The sequence below is a fragment of the Coturnix japonica genome, chromosome 1 (genome assembly GCF_054131305.1).
Source record: "Coturnix japonica strain WE chromosome 1, WE-NBRP24, whole genome shotgun sequence".
In the NCBI taxonomy this organism is placed as follows: domain Eukaryota; kingdom Metazoa; phylum Chordata; class Aves; order Galliformes; family Phasianidae; genus Coturnix; species Coturnix japonica.
In genome coordinates, this window is record NC_140663.1 from 32537057 (window position 1) to 32562515 (window position 25459).

The window sequence follows — 25459 nt, forward strand, 5'->3', positions numbered from 1 at the left end:
ATGTGTTGTGTACATGTCTGTCTTTGGTTAGTTTGGCAGGAAACAAAATTGAAGCAAGCAATTTAAAGTGAGTAATTCTTCCTTGAACAGGAGCTATATTTTTTATATTCAGAACAGGCTTTTTTAGGGAAAAAAACTAATGGAAATATATATTTTCATCTTATGCGTCCACATTGTTACTCCAAAAAATACTCCTAGGAGAAGTGAATCACTGTCAGATGTGATATTGGGACATGATTCACGTATGAATCCAATGTCGGCTTATGTCAGCACGAATTTTTTCACAGACATCAATGGGTCTGAGATTTCACCACCTATCAGTTACTGAGAACAATTATGGAAGTTGGAGAGGAGGATTGGGTCTTTAGAAATAAGTTTCAAATTACAAAAGTAAAGTAAAGTTATCTGTACCCACGTTATAAAAGAGACATTCCAAAATTTCATGAATGTTAAGGAAATTTTCTATGCTATGGCATAATAATGTTTTAGCTTTTTTTTTTTTTTTTTTTTTTTTTTTTAGTTTTAATAATGGAGCACATAACTGTGCTCATTCAGTATGAGAATTAGAAGAGATTTCTAATTTCTTAATAGAAGAGCTTTACTCTTCTAGTACTGCTTATTCCTACTATATATTGTGCCATACCAAGATCTATAGCAACATTTACTCTTCTGCATTTCTGCACCTTGCAAGACTTGCACAGTAATTTGTTCAAGAAAACTCTATTGTGCTAATCCTCTTACAACACAGCACAAATGTTAATTAATATAAATGTACACTGTTTCACAATCTTCCTTTCTTATCTTTCCTACAGTTTTGATACTACAAGATTTTGAAATGCACTATACAGGTGCTTGTTCAGCACTTCTTGGAGTAGATCTTACCTTGGACAAAGACAGAAATCAGTCCCTGCCTCTGTCTTACTGTCTCTACTTGCAGTAGACTGTGAGAAGTAGCTTGGTTATGTTTGCAACAGTTTATAGTGGCTACTGAAAAGAAGCTTTCTTTATTAAGTACCACAGTTCATTAGCTATAGAGAAGATTTTTTGTTTTGAGTTCATCTTCCTTTCCAGTAGGTAATGAGGAGAGGCTTGGTGCCAGGCAAGGTTTCTTTCAAGGCAGAAAACATACAAGCACAAAGCAGTTTTGAGTCAGTGAAAAAAAATCTTGTTCTAGAAATGTAATGGAAATACTTGACTGTGTTCAGTCACAACTTCACATCTATCTGCTTCTTTCTGATGAATGAATCTGTTCTTTTTAAACATGAGCAACAGTAGAAGGAAAACAAGAATTTTCTGATCTTTTTTAGACATTTCTGTGGATGTTTTATCAGTTGTGCTGTCTTTAGGATTGTTCTCCTGAGTTGGGGATGACCATTTCTCAGGACTGTGTTACTTCAGGAGAGGTCAGAATATACAAAAGGGATGCACGGATGAAAAGAGCTCACAGGAGACACCACATATGCCTTTTCTTAGATCTGAACAAGGCCATGAACCCGACCTGAAGCACTGCAGCAATTCCAACACCAAGTAGAGATTGCCAGCTGGGCTGAACTATGTTGAAACATACTTCATAAATTGCTGCCATTTGAAAAGATAGAGGGAATGTGCTTTTCTGTCAGCTCATTTATTTTACATCTTTTAGAAAGAGATATGCAGTAGTAGAGAAATTCAGCCTACGCCACTGCCAAAAGTAGCCCAGTATCTTGTCTTCAAGAGTCTCAAATAGCAGGTGCCAAGGGAAGTATACAGTGATACATCTCCATACGTTTTCCAGCTGCCATTAATTTCTGTCTTAATTAGCAAAAGAAATGAAACAGCATAAGTAAAATACAGTTATAAATAGTATAGCTATTTTATATATAGAAATATGATCCAAAGCTGACAATACTTTTTTGATTATCTTTAATTAGAGAAATTATAACTTTGAGCCTAAATTAGCTTAATGTGATATTTCTAAAATAATAAGTCTCAGAAATGCTGGAAAAGAAAAGAATTTACTCTTAAAAACTGAAATTTAGTGGTCTTCTAACAGTAGAAGCCAGCCATTTGGTTATGTAAGTGTTATGAAAAAGCTAGTTTATTCCTCCTCTTGAAAATCATTAACTAAATGCTAAACTGTAGAAACAGATAGGATGTCCATCCTCATCTATTCAGGGAAAGCGATATTTACCTATCCAGACTGAAATCACTACCCAGAGTCCATCCAAAGTTCAGTAAAAGTACTGGGCAGCTTCCCTGAAATAGCTTAGGGTAGTGGAAAACAAAATCCCTGATATGGAGATGAGTAAACCCTGACAGATGCTTGACAGATACCTGTAGATTCAACAGAGGGATTTATTTTCCCCTGTGCCAAGACTGAGAATAAAAACACAGCAATAGCAAGAAAGAAATCCAGAAGGAAGGCATTAAAATGGTTGGGAACAAATAAGCCAAATTTAATGAGCTTCGCAGTATGTCTTAAAGAACTGGTGTGCTAACTTCCATCCAAGAATATTGAAAGAATTAAACAATGAGCCCAATGAATCATTATTGCTGATTTTTTCCAAATCCCACAATGCCGGGGAATTCCAAAGGGCTGGGAAGATGCTGCTATTGCGCCAGTGCTCAGAAGTGGTCTCATGGAGCATCCTGGGAATGGATAGGTGGTTTGCCTGACTTGGATTCCATGGAAAATCATGAAAAGGATGTCATGAGAAAGAATTTACTTTGGTAACTAGAGGTCAGACAACATCATTATATAGAAAATAAGTGTTGCCAGAAGTCTGCTTTTTCTGATGTTGTCAGCTTGGTAAGAGAGCCGCACAGACATACATCTATTTTGGCACTTGTGATGTATTTGATTTAGTCCTCCACTGAAATATGATGGGCTGTATGTGATAAACATGATCCTTTGCTACATAAGCAGAGGAGCGTCGTATAAAATAATAGTAGTAGTCACTGCCTACAAAATCAGTTAGAGCTCTTTCCAAACTGAAAAATAATCAAAGCAGAGCTAGAAGAACGACCCAAGGCTTGAAAAACTCATAAGGCTTAAACACAGAAGCTCTGCTTATGAAATAGAAGATTAACATGTGGCTTCCTCTGTCTAAAGTGGACTTTTTAATAAATGAGAAGACATTTAATTGATATTCTATAATTGAGAAGTTGTGATCTAACAGGAAAAGAAACAATACAAAATGAGATTTGGAATCTGAAAAAAAGGCCAAAAAAAAAAAAAAATAGTGGGAAGAATTACATCTTGCTTTAACTGTGCGGGCAACTATCATTCAAATCGCTCAGGAACAGCATCCTTTGCTTATAGCTTTTTGTCAACTTCAGATATTCCTCTGAATGGTGGAGCTGAGGCCATGCAGATGGGTAATATTCTTGTGATGATTGTGGTTGTCTGGATAGTTCAAATGGGCATTACAGTAAAAATGGCTGCAGTATGGGAAATTTTCTCCTAAAGACAAATGTTTGTTCGCAACAACTGACAACAGAAGGAAACAGGGATAAAAAGCTACGTGGAAAAGTAAATATAACTCTCTGCAGTATAATCTCATTAAAACTGTGCTGAATGCCCATGAGCCATTTAGCCATATATATATGAATATCTCTGTGCATAGGTATTTCTTTCTGGCTTTATTAGTTATATATTACAGGTTCCATAAAACCATTTTTAAAATTATGACTGTCCATTAAAAAAAAATAAAATAAAAAAGAATGGCCAAGCATTAATGCTAAAAAATGGCCAAGCATTAAGGCTTACCACAGAAAGACTTGTTGTTAAGCTAGAAAGAGTCAGTATTGCACATCGAACCAAAAAAAAGCTGGTTAGTGTCCCAATTACATTACCACAGTGCTGCATTTAAGACAGGGAGGAGCAAGCTTACCATACCAGAGTGCTTAAAGAGCTCTAATTTTCTTAGCTAACTTTTTAAATAAAGAATATTCCAGTTCTGAGAAGCAGTATGAACATGTAGTGTGTCTGGTAGTTTGCTTTGCAGCAACTGTGAAGTTTATTGCAACACAGACACTCTTAAGACAGGATGGTGCCCTGACAGCGCCTGCTTGAGCCTAAGACTAGAGTTCAGCCACATCAGCAAAATAACAGTGCAAAAGGCTGAGGGAATTAAACATTTTGTAGTCTTTCCAGAACTCTATATAATAAACTGGGATCAGCATTAAAGAGATCTCTAACTTCTGCTGGTCTATGATCCACAAACAGCATTTGATTTCAAGGAACCAGTGCCTACTCTAGTACACGCCTGATTTATCCAGTAGCAACCCAACAGTCACTGTGAGTCCTTTCCATCCAGAATGAAAGGTGAAGCTGCAGGAGCCCTTCACACATTAAAGTCAAGTCAGGTTAGCCATTGAGTGCCTCTTTGTCTTCACACAACTGTGTGCCAGATTCTGCTCACTGATTTGCCTGCAGGAGTGCAGGTGCACATACCCAGGTCTCAGATACCTGAACCTCAGACCCTGGTGCATCTCATGTGAGTGATGAGCTCAGCAGCTCTATCTTGGTGAGCTCTGCAGAAGAGAACTTCACTCACTGAGCAAGGTCACACCAGTCAGCAATTGTGTGTGCACAGGGAAGATACTTTTCCAGAAATTTAAAATGCCTGAGTAGTCACCAGAATTGGCATCTAGAGTCATGTTTTCTTCCACTGTAACCAATATTTTTCTATATGGAAGAGAAGTCTAAAGAACAGGTGTGCCCAGGACCCTGTAATTATCTTGGGAGAATTAAGCTTCAAAGGAAGATGAAGTTTAAGAACAGTCAGTGCTGGCTCTTTGGGATTACAGTTCCAAGCACCTGGCACTTTCTACAAACAGGATTAGCAACTCGGGTGCCTACTTCTGTGCTATAGGTTCCCCTCTGGCAGCTCAAGGCATTTGATGGAATTCATCCTCTATTCTTTCCTAAGGGGTCAAATGCCAAATCAAATGTCAGTTCTGTCACCACATCAGCTGGCCTATGCTAACTGCAATTTTGATCTACAATATCTTAGCTGATGATTCAGGTAATTCTACTTGGCTTCACTTGGTGTGCAAGTAGGGTGATCAAATCATATCAACCCACAGTTGTGGCTATCTGAGAGCAGTCAGCAAGGCTCTACTGACACACAGTAACTTGACTCTCAGCCCAACTGGTCAGTTTTCCAGTGTTGGAAGAGGTATCATGGCACATACCTGTTGAACTGCAAAGTCAGGAGGGTAAATGCAAGATGCTCAGCAGTTCCACTGCTGAAGAACATATCAATGGCATTTCACATCAAAAATATGGGGGGCTGCTCCCAAAGGCAGTGCCTTCTTCTTTATTATATTGTCCCAAGACATCAGAGGTACACATTGGTGGCATGGCAGTACTGGTTGAATCTTTCCACCAATATTCCACTACATTTTGTTGCTGTGCAACAGATGGCAGCAGAGCAGCAATCTGACACAATGGCATCTGACACAGAAGTACATATGGAGCAAAGGGGTGTCATTGAATTCCTCCATGCAGGAAGAATGGTACCCACTGACATTCCTCACCACTTGCTGAACATTTATGGAGACCAAGCAGCAGTTGTGAGCAGAGTGAGATGGTGGGTGGTGCATTTCAGCAGGGGCAACAGTGACAGTGGGGCATCTCTGCTGGTGCAGATAGTTACAAGCACAGCATGCAGGCAGTTATTAATCACTGGTAAAAATGCACAGCTAATGCTAGTAACTCTGCGGAAAAATAAGGTTTTGTAGCTGAGAATTTGCTCTATCAAATAGTGCTATTGTGCTCTCTGTAGCACTTTCTGTGGAACTAAATAGAAGGTGTTACTTTCAGTGCAACCTGTGAAGAGTTTCTTCCATAGGAACAAATATTACATAGTGCTTTCTTCTATTGTTTAATTTTTTTTCATCAGAATGCCGTATTTTACAGAGATATTTGTTGTACTTAACCTCAGTCTGAAAAGTATTTTGAAGCATTCTCAGAAGATGGGTACAACAGAAGTAGGGGGAAAAGCCCACAGATTTTAGCAAATACACTGTGATGCCACCAGCAGAGAAGTTTGGGGCATTGTTATTGTAAAATGAACTTTATTCTTTACTATGTGGATAGATTTTGATACTATATAGAAATGAGCTAATGCACAGCTGAGTTAAATGTGCACAGACATCATATATACACAGTGCCAAAAGTGTATGCCTGTAAGTCTCCTGATGCTAATTATTGTTAGTGTGTCTGTATTTTAGTTACTGAGGTTGTTCTAATGCTTAAAAAGAGAACTACAAAGAATTAAATGTGTGTTTTAAACCATAATCTTGATTTATAATGAACTTGCATGTTGTCTCTGCAGTCCAGCTGTCAGTAAATCAACTATACAGTTAAGGACTCCTCTTGATATTTTGCTTTTAAAAGTATATTAATGACAAAACAAGGCTCTTTTACTACTACCTCTGGCATCAGTCTTTCAAACATAGCTGTGTTACACTTTTTAGCAACCAAATTAATTCCACATGAAGGCAAGAAGTATTCACTCCTTTTTTCTTTCCCTTTTTCAAACTTTGCAGACGTCTTGCAGGAAATGGCTTGACATACATTCCTAAGGGAGCATTTTCTGGCCTTTTCAGTCTTAAAGTGCTGTAAGTAAACTGTGTGTTGTTTGATATATTTCTGATTTCCTAAATGCTCCAGGGAACTAATTAACCAGTGAAGTTTTGATCAAGTAAATTACATATTTTGATCAGCTCATTTTGAACAATTCAGCCAAAGTGAAGATACATATGAACATCATTAAATCTTTGTTTTTTCATATAGAAAATATCCTAAACACAAAGGTTGGAAAGCATTAATCGCATTCTAAAAACAACTTGCTCATCAAGTAGATGTCTCTGTACAATATCAAAGGTAAAAATTGGTTCAGTTCATAGTTTCTTTAATTGTCTCAAAAGTTCTGGATTCAGGACTAAAAACCTTTGGACTTTTCATGATCACACAAAAGTGGGGGTATATTGCCTTTTCCTTTTCTTGAGGGATGGGAGGGAAATCATTGTAGAACATGGTGCAACTTAAAATCTAGTTCTTATTTTGTATCTTGTTTTTTGTAATCTAATTAAGATAAGTCATTAAGAAAATGACTAAAATGAATCAATGAAATCATATGTACAGTTACTAAAACTATTAGCAGGCAAAAAGTTACTGTATATCTGTAAAAGGGGATCTTTTCTTTCAGTTCAGAGGAATTATTTTATTTGCAAGAATGCCAACCTCTTAGGCAGAGTCAAGCTAAGCCAGATGCTACTATAAAAGCATACTGAGCTTTCCTGCAAAGATATTAGGTGGGAAAGAAGTACAAAGAGCTACCCAGTCCATCTACTCTTAAGTTGGGCAGCTGTAGCTCTTGTTGGCCTAAGGAGCTTCAGGCCTGCCAAAAAGGATTTCATTTACAATGCCCCATTAAGTATACCTCGTTTTGAAGACATGTACTTTCCACTATTACCCAGATAGAATCCTTTTGTATATGGAGGACTTGGTCTAAACAAGGATGTTAGGCAGTTTGAATGAAAATGTATTCTAAGGTAAGAAAAGTTTATCCTGGAATTTAAAAGGATTTTTCTGTCTTTGCAAGCTGAATTATATGACAGCTTCAGAAAATAAATTTACCAGGTGATTGCTAACAAACTGCCTTCTGAGAAAACTGATTTCACTGTGAAATTTTCAGCAGTTCTCACTGAGACAAATTCATACAAACCAAACCATGAACTGCTCATACAGTTAAAAGTGGTGTTGGCAATAATAGCTTTTTCTTTAGTGAGAATTTCAAGAGTTGGTCCTTCAGAACTTTAACAGAATAAGAAACAGAAATGCTGCTGAAGGAAAAAGAAATCAGTACATGTGGATGACAATTCCAGGATCACTGAAGGCAATTAGGAGCTCAGGCTCTATCAAAAGCAAGTAAGGTTTCATCTATTAACTTCCTCACCTGCTCTGAAAATCCTGCTTAAAGCTGGTGTGTCAACAGAGCTAATGTACTGCATGTAATTGTTTGCTTAGAAGAGAATGAGTATTTTGAAAGGAACGAGGGGAATGGAGCATCTGTGTAGACTGTTTCTTTGCTTGTTATCTTGAACTAAAACCAGTAGAAAGAAGGTAAGCTCAGAAGAAAATTTGCAGTAGAAAAAATACCTTCACTGTGTTGATTCTGTTGTTTTGGTGTTTTTTTGTGTATGTGTGTGTTACTCAAAATGTAGAATGCTGCAGAATAACCAACTACGCCAGGTTCCTACTGAAGCACTCCAGAACTTGCGCAGTCTGCAGTCTCTGTAAGTATATTTGGTAAATCAACATTAGCCTATTACTTACCTGTTGTATCTCTCAATAATGTCTTGAACCTGTCTCTTCTTTTAAATCTCTCTGAAATGCTTTTCAAGAGAAGTTTACTCTCAGTTAAAAATCAAAAGTGACTGATTTCGTTCTAGTAATTTAGTGACACTGGCAGCTTCTTTGCTGTGTTATAAACCAGTTTACCACCTGAGAAGACATTCCTTGCTTTGCAATACATTCTGTCAGTAAAGAAGAATATGGTCCCCAAGGCCTCGGTCTTTCCCATGATTTCTTGTTACAGCTCTTTACAAGGGAAAAGAAGGAATCCCAAATAACACCCTTGAATATTTTTTTTCCCCATTTATTTTTTTCTTTTTAAACAATATGGAAAATACTATTAGGTCTTGAAACAAACTGTACTAGAGGGCACAATTATATTCTGTGCTACAGGTAGGTCTCCATATTTATAGTTCTTGACTGGGTTGTGCTGACTCAGTCCACAAGCTTTAGTTTTAACAGAACTCCTGCCAGATTTCCTAGACTAGGAGTGAGGATTGGCTGCTTCATGGCATGAATGAAATTATTTTGATGTGCTTCTGCCTCAGGACTTAACAATGGCTGTACCACATCATGCTAAAAGCTGATCTAGCCCTAGTAGACCTTCTATAGTAGATAGTGAAGGAAAACTAAAAGGTCAGGTGAAAAATAAAATAATACTCCCTTGGTAAACTGTCCCAACTGCCAAAGCTTGGTGCTCAAGGACTGGCTGAGCGGCTTCTTTGAACTTGATAGCTCTTAGAGGATTTTCTTCTGTGAGCTTGTACAATTGCTGTTTGAGCTAATGCAACACCCATTATTTTCCATAGCAGCATATCTGCTGATCAGCTCACTCTCTGATGAGGTACCTCTTTGTATTTGCTTGGAATTTACTATCACATTTGATGGTAATAGATGCTAATAGGTGCAGGCTCGAGAAGGTATAAACAGCTGTTCCTTATTGAGGTACCCTAGATTTTATGTACCTGTGTCCTATATCCAGTGGAATCTGTGCTTTAGTTGGTCACCATATATTTTTACAGAATTACTATTAATTAACATTATTTTCAAGTTTCTAATGTGAAAATCATTAGAGAAGTTCAAGTGAGTATTGCAAAAACTGTTGCTGCAGTGTGCAGTGATTACTGACATCATTGGTAAAAATCTTAATAGTGACAAGAGCAGCATATATACCAATCTATCTAATCTGGTTAGAGCTGAGATCTATTGATTGGGAAGCATACTGTGCTATAGATGTTCTCTTATTTTTTTTGTGTGTTCTACCAGAAAATTCACATCTTTTGCACACATTCAATTCAGATGAAATTTGAAGGCCCAAATAATGAATCAATTTCTAGCAAATTTTTGTCATTAGTGTATAAATTACCCATATACAGGCACATGTTATACTACCTTAGCTTCCAGGTTCTTATGTCTGTCTTGAATACTTACCTCCTTAATATACAAAGCATTCGTTAAGGTTTGGAAAGCTAAAAGAGCCTTAAGAATTAATTATCTTCTAAATTGTTATTTGGTCTGTACCTTTTTTTTCTTTATTGACCAGGCAGACTGAAATATCTTAGCCATATACTTTTGAGGTTACAGTTCTTTCCTTTGATCTTCTGAAAAAAAAAGAAAAAAGTCATGAGAAAATGCTGCTCTACTGACTATATTAGATTTTCTTTCTGCTAAACAAACAAAAAAGAAAATATTGCTGAGATCACATCATTCTATACACATTCTGGACCAAAACACGATAAGCCAAGCAAACAAGGGTTCCTTTGTTGCTCTGAAAGAGACTGTTGAATTTCCAGCACAGTTTCTAAACAAAATGACAGTCTCGCTCATTCTTGTTTGCAGATATTCTTTTCCATAGGTGAAGAAGCTAAAGAAGAGAACCAAACATAGTTGCAGTGTGTAGTCTGTGTGAAGGACTGATATTTTGTGACAAAACTGAGACAGACAAGAGAATAGGGGTGATCAGCAGAAACTTTCAGACAGCTGCGAGGCAGTCCTAAGATGGAAAGATACGGGTTTGTACAGAACAGCTACTATCAGCTGAAAGACGATCACTGGCAAAAGAGACCTCTTTGAGGGAAAGAAAACTATTATTCTTTTGTTTGCTTAAACTGGGTTGTGCTTGTCAGATAAAGGTGTGCATAGATTCAATTTCTTGTTTCTTACAGTCTAGGAATTTTCTGCTCACAAGGTGGTTCTTGCATCGGTTTCTGATTTACAATAGGAAGTATTTCTTGAAACCTTTGAAATAGCAGCAGTCTTTTCAAGAGTGTAATTAAGAGGTTAAAAGCCTTCACAAAGGCAAGTTCTATAAGATAACAACTTCTTGTGTTTATTATGTTTAACTAAACAGGTGGCATGGTTTTCAAAAGCCTCATTAACCCTTTTCTTTAGGTTAGCATAGCTGCAAAAAACTGAAATCTGATGACAGGGCTTAGAACTGCCTTTTGTGTTCACCCAAGAAGGGCAGTCATGTAGAGAGGCAATGCATACTAACCACCTTGATACCTCAATTAATGTGAAGAGGATTATGGTAAAATCATCTTTATATAAGTATGTATGTAATTGTGTGTGTACGCTCATTAGATGTATACAAAGGCTGCTCTGAAAGTAATGCCTCTCATTTTATTATGCTGGTCCACAGCTGTGTTTATCTCCATGTTCAGCATGTTCTGTGGGCTATAATTTCCTTTTGAAATTTGTCATGAATACAGATGGTTACTGGTTTACTAGCCTGAACAATTCAGGTGATGTTTGCTTCTGCTAAGCCAAGAAGAGAAAAGTAAGTTCTCAAATTCCATGACTGAAAACAGCCAACACACAATGACTGCTGTCACAACTTACATCTTGGCAGCGGGGTTTGAAGTGTCAGTTGGATGCTGTCTCCCTTGTTATTCGCATTTCTGTAGAACTGACAGTAAGCAGACGGTCTCTGGATTTTATATTTCCCAAAGCTCCAATATCTCCACTCTGCTTTTAAATCAAGAAGGCTTTTAATAATTTTGAACATATCTGTGTAATCCAGAAGCCGCCTATGTAGGTCTACTGACTTATTTTTGTAACACAGCTATTAATTATCACCTTGCATTCTGACCAGCTGTTTTCACTGAATTTAAGTACTTGTTTAAATAGATCTATTTATTATTATTATTATTTTTAGTGAGATCACTTATGTACCAGAATTGGCTTTTCAGTATTTTGTGAACAGGAGGGGATTGGTAAAACAAGTAATGATGCACAAATTATTTTTTTAAGATTTGTTCCCTGAGCATGTTAAAACAAATGTTATTAGCAACTGATAAGTTGCAGATTTTCACTTGCAAATTTTAGAATGTAAAGGAGGCAAGTCTAATTGGCACGGCTGATGGAGAAGTGAAGCTTCTGCTGCTCTTCTATTGGGACTATTGTAATACAACATCTTGTATTGAATGCCACAGATTAATTCAGTTTATTTTCTTTTTTAGAAATCATTGTTTGTTAATAAGAAGCTTTTCCTATTGCATTTTCAGAGAGAAATGATGATCAAGAATAGATCAAGTATTATGTCACTGTTCATGCTAAACACTTCAGTTGTTTTTTAAGATGCGTTGATATGTGCAGACCACTTGATGGTGATGCATTTTTACATGAAAGATAAGCTAGGAATCATCTCAGGTGTTCTTAGAAATATGCATGGCTGGAACAGGTCAGAAAATGGACTTTTCATCTCTTTCTACCTGCCTCTCTAAATATTTGACATTTCAAAAGGAGTTCTTATTCTAAAAAAGGAGTTAAAGACTTTGATGGTACAGAGTTCTGAGATGCCTCCAGTTAGCCTTGAAACAAACAAGCCTTTTTTCCAGAAGTATTAACATTATAAACAGGGTGGTTTTTTTTCTAGCATGATGCTTGTGTTAATGATCCTGATTTTTAGTTAAAAGACTGACCAACTTTGATGAAATCACATTCTCCCAGGAGACCTATTTTCATGAAAAGACAGGAGCTTCAGCTGTGGTTTTTCGTGTCACACCCAATGATAATGAAGCCCACAGAAGGCTTTATCCTTCTTAGGAAACCCAGTACCTCAACTATTACCCTCTACCTCCCTAAGGAGGAATTTCCCACAGTTTGAATCAAGGTAGTATGTACTCGTGCATACAACTGTACACATACACAAAGATATCTCAAAACTCACAGCTGCAGTCGCATTTTACTTCATGTTTTATCTACGTGAGCTTCTAGAACCCTAGGGCACTAGATAATGAAAGAGGGACTGAATCATGAAGTACCAGGGCAGTGTCAGAGCACCCTTCTCAGTCACATGCTTTTCCAGATTGATAAACAGCCAAGAGGGGGACAGACATGCAAGGATCCCCAAACTGTTTGTGCTAATATTTGAGTCCAGTCCCTGCACAACCAGCTGCAGGTTCAGATTGCTTTCCAAGTGGGGTACGATTATTGAAACTGGGTCCGCAGTTCCAGGCTGCTGAGTGGTATTTTCTTGCATCCAGTAGAAGCTACTCAGTGTCCGACTCCTTTCTGTCTGCTGAACAATCTCTTAAATGAGCACTGTTGTTTTTTTTGTTTGTTTGTTTTTTAATCACACCTGTAAAGAGATGCATTTCCCAACCTCAGAACTGCTAATGAGAAATCTTTCTGTGTGGCTGAATCCTACCAGGACATACACTGCCTGTGGGAGGAGAAGACAGCTGAGTGCTGAAGTGATCAGCCATGTGAGGTTCAAATCATATACACACGAAGGTCCACGTGGGCATCATGTGGTGAAATAGTATTTCTGGAGCCAGTCTAGCAGGGCAAACAAGGCATAGGACTGCTCCAAAGCACTGGTCATGACCATCTGCCCTGCTGTCCTGTGAGTGGAGTCCTTGGCTCACTTCTGACTGCTGGCAGATGGGGTTTGGCTGAGCGGCTACCTGGGGCCACTTGGCAGCTCCTACAGGCCTGGGCCATCCTGTCAGCATCCTGCATGCAGCCACCTGCTCTGGGAGGCCAGCAGAGGTTACTGGCAGCATTCCCAGACACACAAGATGTCTGGTCTTGGACCTCTGTTCTGCAGCCAGGCTCCTAGCATGACCCAACAATTCCTGCTGGCCCCACTTCTTCCCACTTTTGGGGCTTTGAGGCCAGTTTCAATATGAAAATAGTTTTGGAACTAGATATTTGTGCTATATACGACATGCTAGTGTCCTGACATACCATCCAGGATACATCTGAACAAAATATATTTGGATATACAGTGCTAAGGATCAAAACTCTCAGAGTTGTTGAGATCTTCTCATGTTTTACGTGCAGGTGGAGTTTAACTAAGCAGCAGGGCAGAAACAAATGTTCCTAAACGATAACTTGTGACTTTTTTCCTTTCAGTCTTGCCATTGGTGTGCAGGGTTTCTTGTATCAGTCTTATACAAGCTCATACAAGGGCTGAAATCTGTGGGAACTGCTGTGCTGGCGCATTGTAATTAAGCTTTCACAATAGTCCTAGCATTTTCCCCTGAGGATTGAAGGGGGGTATCCTGCTTAAAGGGACATGTTGGAGAAACCTTGCTTACAGTAGCCAGCTTTATTTTCATTGCATTCACTTTTCAAAGCCAGTTCTGATGTCACTCTTGCCATTCCTTGTGGCCTTAGCCTAACTACTGTGAACAAACCCATGAGAGGGTCTATGTCACCACAGTCTGACCTGTGATATCACCCCAGATCTGCCCTCTCCCCAGTCCTCATTCATCATGGCTCCATGCCTTCAGCAATGTCTGTGTGATGTGGAACCTAGCATTTGACTTAACCTTAAATGAAGGAGAAAGACTCACTAACAAGACTTTAAGTATCTTCCTGGGCACTAGGTATTTCACTAGGTTGTACCTGGGCTTACTTTTGGGATAAAACTCGGAGAAAGGAAAAATGTATCTATTCATGTGGAGACATAACAATGGCATAAAGTGGGTGTCTGTATTGAATTGACCCAAAAATATGAACCAAAACTTTAAAAAAAAATCTGCCTTCACCCTCTTTAGAGTAACAGCAAATTAGTCATGCTTTCAATCCTATATGAATAATATCTTTTCATCATTTATAACGGATATGGTCCTAGCATTCACAGCATGCCACAGGAAACACCGGTGGGATACAGTCCACATAGCTCAAGCATTTTCATTGAAAGGTTTGGACATTTTAAGTGAGCTCATGGTGAATTTTGTACTGTCTACTTTATTTACATGCCGCCTATCAGAAGAGATCAAGCTTTTCCTTTTCCCTAAATTGGCTTTCTCTGGAATATAATAGCAGCTTTCAAACTCACCACGTTATCTATATATTTTCAGTTATAAATAGGGTCATGTTTGTGAGTTAATGGGTTTACTTTTGAAAGTGCCAAAACTTTGATCAACGTATGTAAAACAATTGGCTGAAAACAACGATTTTGATCAATGCTTTATACATCAGTGTGCATTACCTACAGCATGACAGGAAACATAACCACTACAGAAATGTTTCATTATCTGCAAGAGGGGAAAATGGTACTTGGAAATTCTAAAAAGATTAGATAACAAAAGAGCACTTGAGGCAGTGCTTATGAGAACTGGTAGGGTATAAAATCCAGCAATAGGACTTGCAGTACAAATCATTATAGTTTCAATTTTTTCTTACAAAGTTTATTTAAGGAATAAGCCAGCTACCTAGAATCTCATTTATATTACAGCAGTCCTATGTTGTCTATTTTGTTTACATAGTAGTAGTGTGTTTATATTTGGAAACTTAAGTAATAAACAGAATTGGTTCTTTGATTTGCTGCTGAACGTTGGTAAGGTAGAAACCCTGACCTCTCTGAGGACAGCAGAAATACTTCCTCTGCAGCCACAGGATCACACAAACAGCTGACTTCTGGCTTTGCCACGCGAGCAGGAGTTCTGTGAGTAACTCCTCTGGAGTCTCTCCTCCTCTGGGCGGTCAGAGCTGCACAGTCAGCCTTGGCACTGAGCAAGAAGCTGACTGTCACACAGTAACACATTTAGGTTGAATAAAGCCTCCATTCTTTAATCAGTGTAACTGTCAAACTAATACAACTGTAAGTTCTTAGTTTACATACCAGCATCACACAGGGAAGAAATTTACTTCTGACCAAACACAAAGAAACCTCATCCACTCATTCAAATTATACCTTATTTGAAAACATAGGCATGGCACGGTTGTTGCCTTGGGAATGGGGGAGGTACAGCATGACTATTTCTAAACACTTCCAGCCTCACCCATTTGTTGACCGACCCTTGAGTTATTTTGAAGGTTCTGTCTCTGCTGCCTGCCATGTCAGTTATTATATTGAAAATTTAATTGTACAGGGGCTTTGACACTGAACTTTATAAATTTGTTCCAACTGACCTTGTCTCAGTTATTTGCCAGCCTGGCACGAAGCCTTCGCATTCATTATTTGTTCTCATGCAGAAGGTAGAAGGAGCACAGAGCAGGAGATAGAATGGACCTGACGTTTTACATGGCTGTAAATGAGGAAGCAGCTTTAAATAAAGAGATTATCATGCCCATCACAGAGTGTATTACATTTCTCTCAAGCGAAACGAATTTAGGTTGTACAGAATTACTGATTTGTACCTTGGATATGTCTATTTGTTTTATGGTGTTTTCAAAACTTCTATTTAAATTTGGTTTTATTTCATCTCTGTACTCTTCTGAACAGACATCTGCAAGAAAAGTTTTAGAGATTGGCTTCTGTGACATAGTATTTCTAGTTCCATATCTGCAGAAAGTTAAGTAGATTTAATCCTTACTTGCAGAAGTGTGAAAGCAAGGTATCACCTGCCGCTCTGGAAAGGTGCAATGTAGTTGAGCTCCCTCTATTGGCTCTGCGGCAGCTGAAGTGCATCAAGTAACTTCAAAGCGAATCAACTGCATTAGCAACACTAATCTCTGTATAAAACCATTTTGCTCTACTTTTAATGTTCGTTGCTCATTAGAATAATTGGACTGTTCAGCTCTTAAGGAGTAAAACATGAGCGGAAACCCAGAAATGATTTTTATTTTTAGCTCTTAAAATGGATGGGTAGCATCTGGAAACTCAAAACAGCTTTCAGCACCACAAGTCAGTGATTTATAGATTCTGAAAGAGACCATCATGCTGAGTTTCTTATACTTCTTTATTTCATACTTTCAAATAATTGGGAAAGTAAGCAAATTTGTGACCGGTCCATAGAGAGGCTCTGTTCAAAAGTGATTAGTCTATGCTCTCAGTGAACCAATGACCCCAAAGCAGAGCTGTGAGCAGTGAGCCAGCTGCCTAGGAGATCTGTGAACACCATGTGAGGTCCCAGAGATAATGTAGCAAACAAGATGGGAATATAGAATCTCCGGGAAGTGAAAAATTTATGTGACAGATGCTGCCTATCCTTGTTGTGTTCTTGATGATAGTTTCTTGTGGAAGTCCACTGTTCTTTTCTCAGAATCAGTTTCCTTTATTTCTTTTTCTTCTAGACGCCTGGATGCCAACCACATCAACTATGTGCCCCCCAACTGCTTCAATGGTTTGGTCTCCCTCAGACACCTGTGGCTAGACGATAATTCTTTGACAGAAATACCCATCCAAGCTTTTAGAAGTTTACCAGCACTTCAGGCAATGACACTGGCACTGAATAAAATTCATTACATACCGGACTATGCTTTTGGAAACCTCTCCAGTTTGGTAGTACTGTAAGTTCTATCAATTGCTTTTTAGCCAGAATCTTTGCTTCTTTGCAGGGCTTTGACCTCCTTGTGATTAATTACTTGAAGATACAATGTTTAATTTAGATGTTACTTGAGACAACCCTAGTTTCTCCCAAGTAGTAAATGAGAGATAAATATCTGTATACATGGATTAGCTAAGCCTCTGTTTTTTCTGTCAGTGCTGATATTAAACTTACGTTATCTTGGACTACAAAGCTGTAGTTCCCTTCTACTTTTGCACTAGGCCTAGTGATGATGCTCTGTATGTGTTCAGTCCTTGTTGTTATGGAAAATGTTATTTTTTAAATACAAAATATTTTTTGTTTGTTTGTATAAGTATTATAAATGTTTTTTTTTAATTATTATTATTATCTCAGAGAAACAGAATCTCCACATCATCTTAAAGTCACATTTGCTAAAGTGCTTGATTGGTCTAGCTTAGAAGTTTTGTCTCCAGTATAAGCTATGTAAGGGAATTTTTATATAGTCACCATATCTGGTCAGCAAAAGTCACAGGAATAGGTGAACTGTATGCTTTCTAAGGCAGTACTGCATGGAGAAAGATTAGAAAAAGGAAATGAACTGAAAGCTTTCTGAGTGACTTGGAAAGAATGATGCCCAGTTAGAAATTATGTATAGTTTCTTCTTCAGACCTATGTATAGTTCTACTTCATGGGCAGTATATGTTGCTCTATATTTTGATTTGCTTACACACCAGTACGAGTAAATGAATCAGATGCAAAACCGACACTGAAATCTGGAAGGAATACTGTGGAACGTGGTTTCAGTTTTGTCTTCTGGGAGTGAACTAAGTGGAAAAAAAAATCTAGAAAGGCTGGATAAACTAAAGAGGAAACTGAGGAGGAGAAGTTATTTCAGGATCCTTTGGAAAATGTTAGTATTATTAAGGAGAAAATAATATAGTCAAGACTTAAAAGCTAGTAGAAACTGTAGTCTGTAAGAGATTTAGCATATTTTAGCATATTTTAACCCTACTGTAAACACTGAACCTGGCACATTTCAAGGTTCTTTACTGAGTATTGTAGTCACTGTCTCTGCCTAGTGCTTAATATATTCATTTAAATGTATAGAGTACCAATTATAGGTATGCAGTATCTGCCTTGTAGTTAGTACACAATCCTTGGCCTATGTTTACATTGAGTATAAGTCTCATTCCATTTAAAGTGGATAGAGGAGTAGATAGGCTTGTTATTTAACCAAGCTTCTAAGCATCTCAGTAATGCTGAGAAGGTAGAGAATGTCTTGAATGTCATTTTCTAGATCCATACCAGATATGCAGAGATAGGAGAGCATAGAAGAAAGCCAGGAGAAAATGACCTTTTATCCCCTGATTGCTTCTGCTCACTTAGGTTCCCATATTTTAGATCTGGCTTGCTTACTTCTGGTCTTCTGGTTTCATGTTGTTTAATAATTAAACTATTCCTCATTATCTGCAACATCTGATACTGAGCTGGGGCTTTTCAGCCTGAAGAAGAGAAGGCTGCAAGGTGACCTGAGAGCAACCTTTCAGTACCTGAAGGGAAGCTGCAGGAAAGAAGGGGACAGACTCTTTAGAAGGGTCTGTGGTGAGAGAATGAGGGGAAATGGTTTCAGGCTCAAATGGGGTAGATTTAGGTTGGACACAAGGAAGAAGGCTTTTACAGTGAGAGTGGTGAGGTTACCTAGAGAGGGAGTTGATGCCTCATCCCTGGAGACTTTCAAGGCAAGGCTGGATCAGGCTCTGAGCAGCCTGATCTAGCTGTGTTGTCCCTGTTCATTGCATAGGAGCGGGACTAGATGGCCTTTAAACGTCCCTTCCAATTCTAAGCTTTCTGTGATTCTATGATTCTGTGATTTTTGGCTCATAAAAATATTTGTGTGTGGTTCTGCTTTCTTTTGTTTTCTACTCTATTCAGTCTGGCAAATTTACAGCTCTGTGTGAATATGTATGTTCAGCTGGCAGAGGTCTGAAGCTCCTTCACTAGCAATCCAACTGAATTGGAATTTGTAGACATTCTTCATGCTAAATCGAACAGGACATTTAAAATGTAGCCATTTTAAAAAATGATTAATTTTTTTTCCTAGGGAGGGGGGAAACCTACAAAACATTTGTATTTTGCCATTCGGAACCGTGGTTTTTATGGACAGAGATACTCAATGTCTCTATGTTCTGTGATGTTTAGAATTATTTTTAGAGCAGAATGGAGCATTAAAGGGTATGTAACTGGCAGCTCCTCAATCACAACCCATCTTTTCTTTTGAAGTGTTACTCCCATAGTTTTCCTCCACTATGAGAGTGAAGTGTGAAGAATAAAATAAAAGTCTACTGGGAAAAATGCATCTTCTTCAAAAGCCAGCTTAAATAGCACTAAGTTGTACCTACTCCCATTAATGAGATTAATGCAGATTGATTTTTTCTGTGTCAGTATAAAAATCTTAGAAGTAGGTAGCATTATGATCCTTCACTTGGGAGGGTTTGACTGAAATGAAACAAGCAGCAGTTACTAATGGTGGCTGAACATTTGAGAAGTAGGTGTTGACCTACAGGTGTTTACAGTCTCAAAGGAGAGCAAATTATAGCACTCTAAAAATTGATTAGTTTACTCATCTCATTGAAGCTATGACTCCTTGTCTTATGGCTTTGTGTCTTCTTTCATTCTGCAAGGCTAATGGCTGTTTCTGACTTATTAGCCTTCTGTTCACCTGCTATTCTGTGCCATCCCCTCTAACAGCCTCTGAGTATACATCATCTAAGTAAACACCTCCCACAGTTCTAAAGGCAACATGTTAAGTAATAATGTGTGAGAGTATATATAAAATTTCACAACACTTAATGCTTAAAACCCACCCTAGAATTCCAGGTTGTGCCCTTTTTAAGCCATGTAGATGGTTGTAAAACAAATCCCTTCTATGGAAACAAATTGAATGCCACACTGGTGGAGTGATGTCAGGAGAAAGCAGGGAGGGCAATGAAAGTGCCTCCTCTACACACTCTTGCGAAAGCATGACTTGCATATAATTGGTGCATGCCTGAAAATAAGTTTATTTTGATTTAAGCATCAAAATGTTTTGCTTGAGTCCACCGTGGGCAATGTGCTTTCCTGACTGTGCGCTTAATGTTCCCCTGCAGACATCTCCATAACAATAGAATCTACTCCCTGGGAAAGAAATGCTTTGATGGGCTCCACAGCCTGGAGACTTTGTGAGTTGACCTCTTATTTGTTTCCTTTTTTTTTTTTTTCTTCTTTTTTTTTTTTTTCCCTCCAGTGTTTTCATTAATATTCTGAAAGAATAAAAATAGCCTAAGAGCTAAATGTGTTTTTTGGCTTGCCTAATCACTACTGGATCTAAGTGATAGTTTACAATGACTCTATGTGGCAAATCCTATTTTTGACTATAAAAATAGCTTGACTTTTTAATAAGCATCATCCATTGATAAATTGTTTAAAGGACATTTGAGAACTGTACTGGGCATTGAAAAAGAAGTGGCTATTCACAAGCAGTTGTGTTTGCCTAGTTTAGTACTATTTATTTGTCTTGTTTAATCAATAAACCTAATGACTAGATTGGGAAACTGTTAGGGTGAAAAGATTTACCACCAAGATATTGTCTTGCCATAAAAGAGAGCTGTGAAATCAAATAATTTTCTTATTTTTATCCTGGAAAAAGGGAAAGTGCCAAATACCCAAATCATGTACATTTTACAAGGAAAGAGATAACTCAGTTGAATCCAAGATTTTGCCTTTAAAGAGCTTTGCTGAAGAATAGCACTGATGAAGATTCAAACTGCCTCAAGTTTTTGTCAAAGTTCTGTTCATATCTGCTAGAGTAAGCAATAGAACCCAGAAACGCAGCAGGAAAGGTAAAACCTTGCACATCTGCTCTGACACCTGCCACAGTCAGCTAAATCCTTCTCAGAGATCTTAGAAGGCAGAGGATGGAGATTTGAGGAGCAAGGACAAAATATCAAATCCGAATAATGCTAGTCTGAAAGTAACTATTTTCTTTCTCATCCACAGATGTATGTACTGCTCACATTCATTTTTCAGTAAGATCAGATAGCAAGAAATCTTGAGCTTTTTTTTCTTCCTTTTCATTCCCCAGTTTGAGTTGCATTGATCCTTTCAAACTGAAATGTAGTTTTACAGTTTTGACTTTGAGTCTGCTGTGAGTTGAAAGGAAGTCCCTTAGTGTAGCTCCGGAAAGGGGGGACAGGAAAGAGAGAGGGAAAATGTAAGCTTGTTGTATTTTTTTAAGTGAGATTCACATGGCACTTAGTCAAAAATGGGGGTGAAAAAAAAGAACAATGGAATAAGTAATTGCAAACCCAGTCCCAGCCACCTGGTATGAAAGAGATGAAAACTCAGAGTATAATCATGAACCTGGGAATAAATATAGGTGCAGTCCCTTCACTGCAGTAGGGAAGTGTAGCACTTGCATCAAACTCACTACTTGCATATTGTATAGACCAGTTTCAAGATAGTTTCAGGATAATATAAAGAGATCTCAGAATAAACAACAGAGGTCAGCTTTAAGATCATTTGTTTGCATTGATGCATAGGTCTGGAAATCACATATCACTGGAGGGCAAAGCAAAACTGTGCTTGTCTGTAATCTCTTTCTGTCAGTGAGCGGGAGAGAGAGATTTACAAGCAGGAAGGAAAGCCTCGTTGAGTTCAGACAGCAGTTTCCTGCCTGAATTACTTCAGCCTAATACTGTTTCAATTTCCATCTATTGTAAACTGTGATTTCTGTTTTGCCCATTCCATAAGCCTGCTTCTCAGTTTTTTTCAGACCATATTCTTCACAAAGCAGTGCTCAGGGAGCATCACGCAGGCGCATCTCAATTTTAATTTCAGGTGTCTCCTGAATACTAAAGGATGCACATGTCTTGCTCAGGGCAGAAGTATGCTTATAGTTCCTTCACTTTACCATAATGAAGCCTAATTGCCACTGCAGCATGAGCAGTTCTTAATGCAAAGGTCACTACCCTAGCTAAACTACTGCTTTTGCAATTTGTATGGTTAGAAACATTTTCCATGTGAGTACTGCCAGAGCTTAAATTGAACAACACAGATAATGATAAATTTGGGCTTATTGTATGTTTTCCCACTTGATAAAAGAATAGAAATGAGAATGTGCCCTAAATAGATTTTTCACTGAACATCCATGCACTTTAAAGGTTTCCTGGATTTGGGCTATACGTTACTCATTCAATGCATGAAAAATGATATAATGCCAATAATTCTGTTATTCCTGATGCAACACAAAACCTAAATAACACAATCTATTTTCACACAGAGATTTAAATTACAACAGTCTGGACGAGTTCCCCACTGCTATCAGGACACTAACAAACCTAAAAGAACTGTAAGTCAAGCATTTGTATTAGGATGGAGGATGTTTTGTCTACTGTGTGACTGATTATTTTCTTAATGCTGGTGATTTTGTCAGTAATCCCTAAAAACTGATATCCTAGGAAAAGCTAATAAATGTGCCAACATGTATAAAAGTTAATTTTCAACATGCAGTTTAGGGCATTCAAGTTCTGATGACTTTTATACTGCATAGTGTAGTGATTTTTTTTCATGAACTTCATCGTTGGAACCCAGCTAATTTGTTTTGAGTCCCAAACACAACAGTTGTTCTTTCCAAGCAGTCCAAAATATCACAGTCTTCTGGACTAAGGAAAAACACGGCCCTCTTACTGGCTAATCAAGTTTAAATGTTTCCTCCCATCCCTTCTCCCCCACTAAATTAAAGCATTCTCTTTTCAACTTAAATAGTCTTTTGTAGTATTGTAAACAAAACACTTGTGGATGCACAGACATAGTTTCTGTAAAATAATGTCAACGCTGAAATGAAGCCGGCCAAGTTTATTGTGAGAAACAGCTGAGTTATAAAAGAATGAATGAAATATTCACACATTGTAAACATGATGTGTACAACATTGTATACATACATAGTTCTTTCAGTTTGAAGTAATTGCCATCTACATGTGCCATCGGTGTAGATTTTACAAAACCTAGGTAAAAACTGGACACTGGTGTAGTATTAGTGCATCATAAACCATCAATAAAGCCACTTTACGTGGCTGGGATTTTTTTGGAAGTGGGGAATCCCCAAGTAGTGTTGGCTCCAGCTCAGTGCCTCCTGTGCTACCCAAAAGTGTGGCTCTGTGGGGCTGTGAGTTTCTCAGTCCAGCTACTCTCAGCTGCTGTTCTGCCTCCTGAGACCTAAAATAATTGGCTTGAAAACCAGTGGCCTTGAATTACTGCCTTTTTCCTGACCTCTGGAGTCAGTAGCCAAACGTGGACAACCTAGGTTTGCAGCAAATGCACCTTGCCCAGTCCAGCAAACTGCCTGATGTGCTTGAGATTTCTGGACCCCATAAGATCTCACGTCTAGGTATCAAACTGCTTGTGGCAGCTGATCTCCCCTGCTCAGAAAATCTTTGGAGTGTGAAATTGTAACCTGAATTCCTAAATCCAGCACAGAACTTGACCATGTACAGCAGTGTTTTGCTTGGGCCCTGGAAGCTGATCATAAAAGCATGAGGTATCTCCCACAGGATTCCTTCTGTTCTCGCCAAAAGGAACCAGGGTCCACAAAGGTTCACTTTATTGCAGGGCTACATTACTAAGATGTTCTGGGTCAGACCTCTTCTCTCTCAGAATTTGTGCTTGGACTGAAAACACAGAATATGGCTTTTTTTTCTCTCTCTCTTTTTTTTTCTTCTTGTCTTAGAGACAGTGAGCCATCAAGTCAGAGCTATACCAGTCCCAGATGCTCTGCCCTTGGTTATCTCAGCTGTAGGGGCTGTTCTCTCTCCACAGTGGATATAGATGTTAGGTTTTGAAGATGCCTTTGAAGCATTTTTCCCAGTGTGGCCTTACTATAGTGTCCTTACCCAGGAGTACAGATAGATTTAAACTCTTTTTCTCAGTATGTGAACTAACAGGCAGTAACTTACCTTTGGTTCATATGAGGTGCAGTGCACAGGGTACAGGCTACAGCCATGATCACTCTCTCTCCCAGTCACCTCAGAAGTGCTGTAGACTCTGTTTTACAGAAATGCACTGCAATTTCCTTTTGGCTGATGATGGAACTGCTCCCACACTTTGACCATGTCAGTGGTGAGGAGAGTCCAGACACTGCCCCAGGAAGCAGTTGTGCCATTTCCTTTGCTTTTCTCCATACAAGGAATCCCATTCAATACATCCACAAAACCAGTCTGTTCACTGCTTCTAGATGAAACGGTATCCTCATATTGCTTGGAATCTGTGTCTGCATGGATGCAGTTTTTATGGCGTGCAGAAGAACAAGGGATTTAGAGCCTTGTTCTGTCTCATCAGCAGTAGCACGGTGACTAAACAAGTGAAACCAGTAATGTGGAACCTGTTGAAGTAATGACCAAGTGTGCTTGCATCAGTGAACAATTTGAGGCTTTCTAAATATATAAATTTAATCTGGGAAGCCGTTTTCATACCCGACTGAACTAATGGGAGTTTCCCACACAAATCATCATTGTTCTTTTGAAACCTTGGTTGTTTCTTTTGTTTTTCACAATGGAGAAGTACTCATATGAATAAAATCCAGTAATTAATGACGAGACCAAGTTTTGGCCCCCTATCCAGTGGGCACATTGGACAGTTTGTTCATGTCTACATCTAAAATATTTCAACAACAATGTGGTTGTGGGAGACTCATACATTATACATATATAATGTGTAAAATCATTTACCTTATAAATTTATGTAATTCATTATTATCACAGCAAATGAAATAGCTGCAAATGAATAAATGGATTGGGGGGTACATTCAATATGTGCTAATATGTGCTAAATATGTGCTATTTAGTGTCAATATTTACATTACATTCTTTTTCCTTTTCTTTACTTTGTAAACCATTATTTTTGCTTTGTAGAGGATTTCATAGCAACAACATCAAGTCAATACCTGAGCGTGCATTTGTAGGTAATCCATCACTTATTACAATGTAAGTGGTAATAGTTTATTCAGTGACACTTTGTGTTAGAGAATATGGTCTTGAGTACCATGTTTGTTGCTATCTGTCTAATAGATCTGCTTGTGAATGCACATAATAATGCAGGTGAACAAGCTTATATTTTTCTAGCCTTATGAAAAGTGTAGCAATTTGCGTACCCTATTTAAAGGGAGTGAGTACCACAACTTCATTGTTGAACTTTCAGTTGAACTACCAACCCTTCATGGGTTTCTTATTGTTGCTGGTAACATAGATGATAGAAAAATTATTCATGATGGATTCCGTTATTTTACATGAGAATACATTTAGCTGACAAACCTCAATATAAGAAATTGTAAAATAAATGTAAGAAAAACAGCCACACGTTTTGAGCAGTATATTTTTGTAATCAAAAGTTGTAC

The 25459-nt window shown here is 38.2% G+C and overlaps 1 protein-coding gene across 2 annotated transcripts in view; it reads left to right on the forward strand.

The window, feature by feature from the left end:
* Positions 1-25459, forward strand: part of LGR5 (leucine rich repeat containing G protein-coupled receptor 5) — a 78778-nt gene that overhangs the window by 37098 nt on the left and 16221 nt on the right. For both annotated transcript variants that reach the window (XM_015855892.2, XM_085536875.1), the window contains exons 3-8: positions 6538-6609; positions 8218-8289; positions 16820-17035; positions 20181-20252; positions 22352-22420; positions 24978-25049. In XM_015855892.2, the coding sequence (XP_015711378.2) occupies positions 6538-6609; positions 8218-8289; positions 16820-17035; positions 20181-20252; positions 22352-22420; positions 24978-25049 (573 nt within the window). The remainder of the gene's footprint in view (positions 1-6537; positions 6610-8217; positions 8290-16819; positions 17036-20180; positions 20253-22351; positions 22421-24977; positions 25050-25459) is intronic.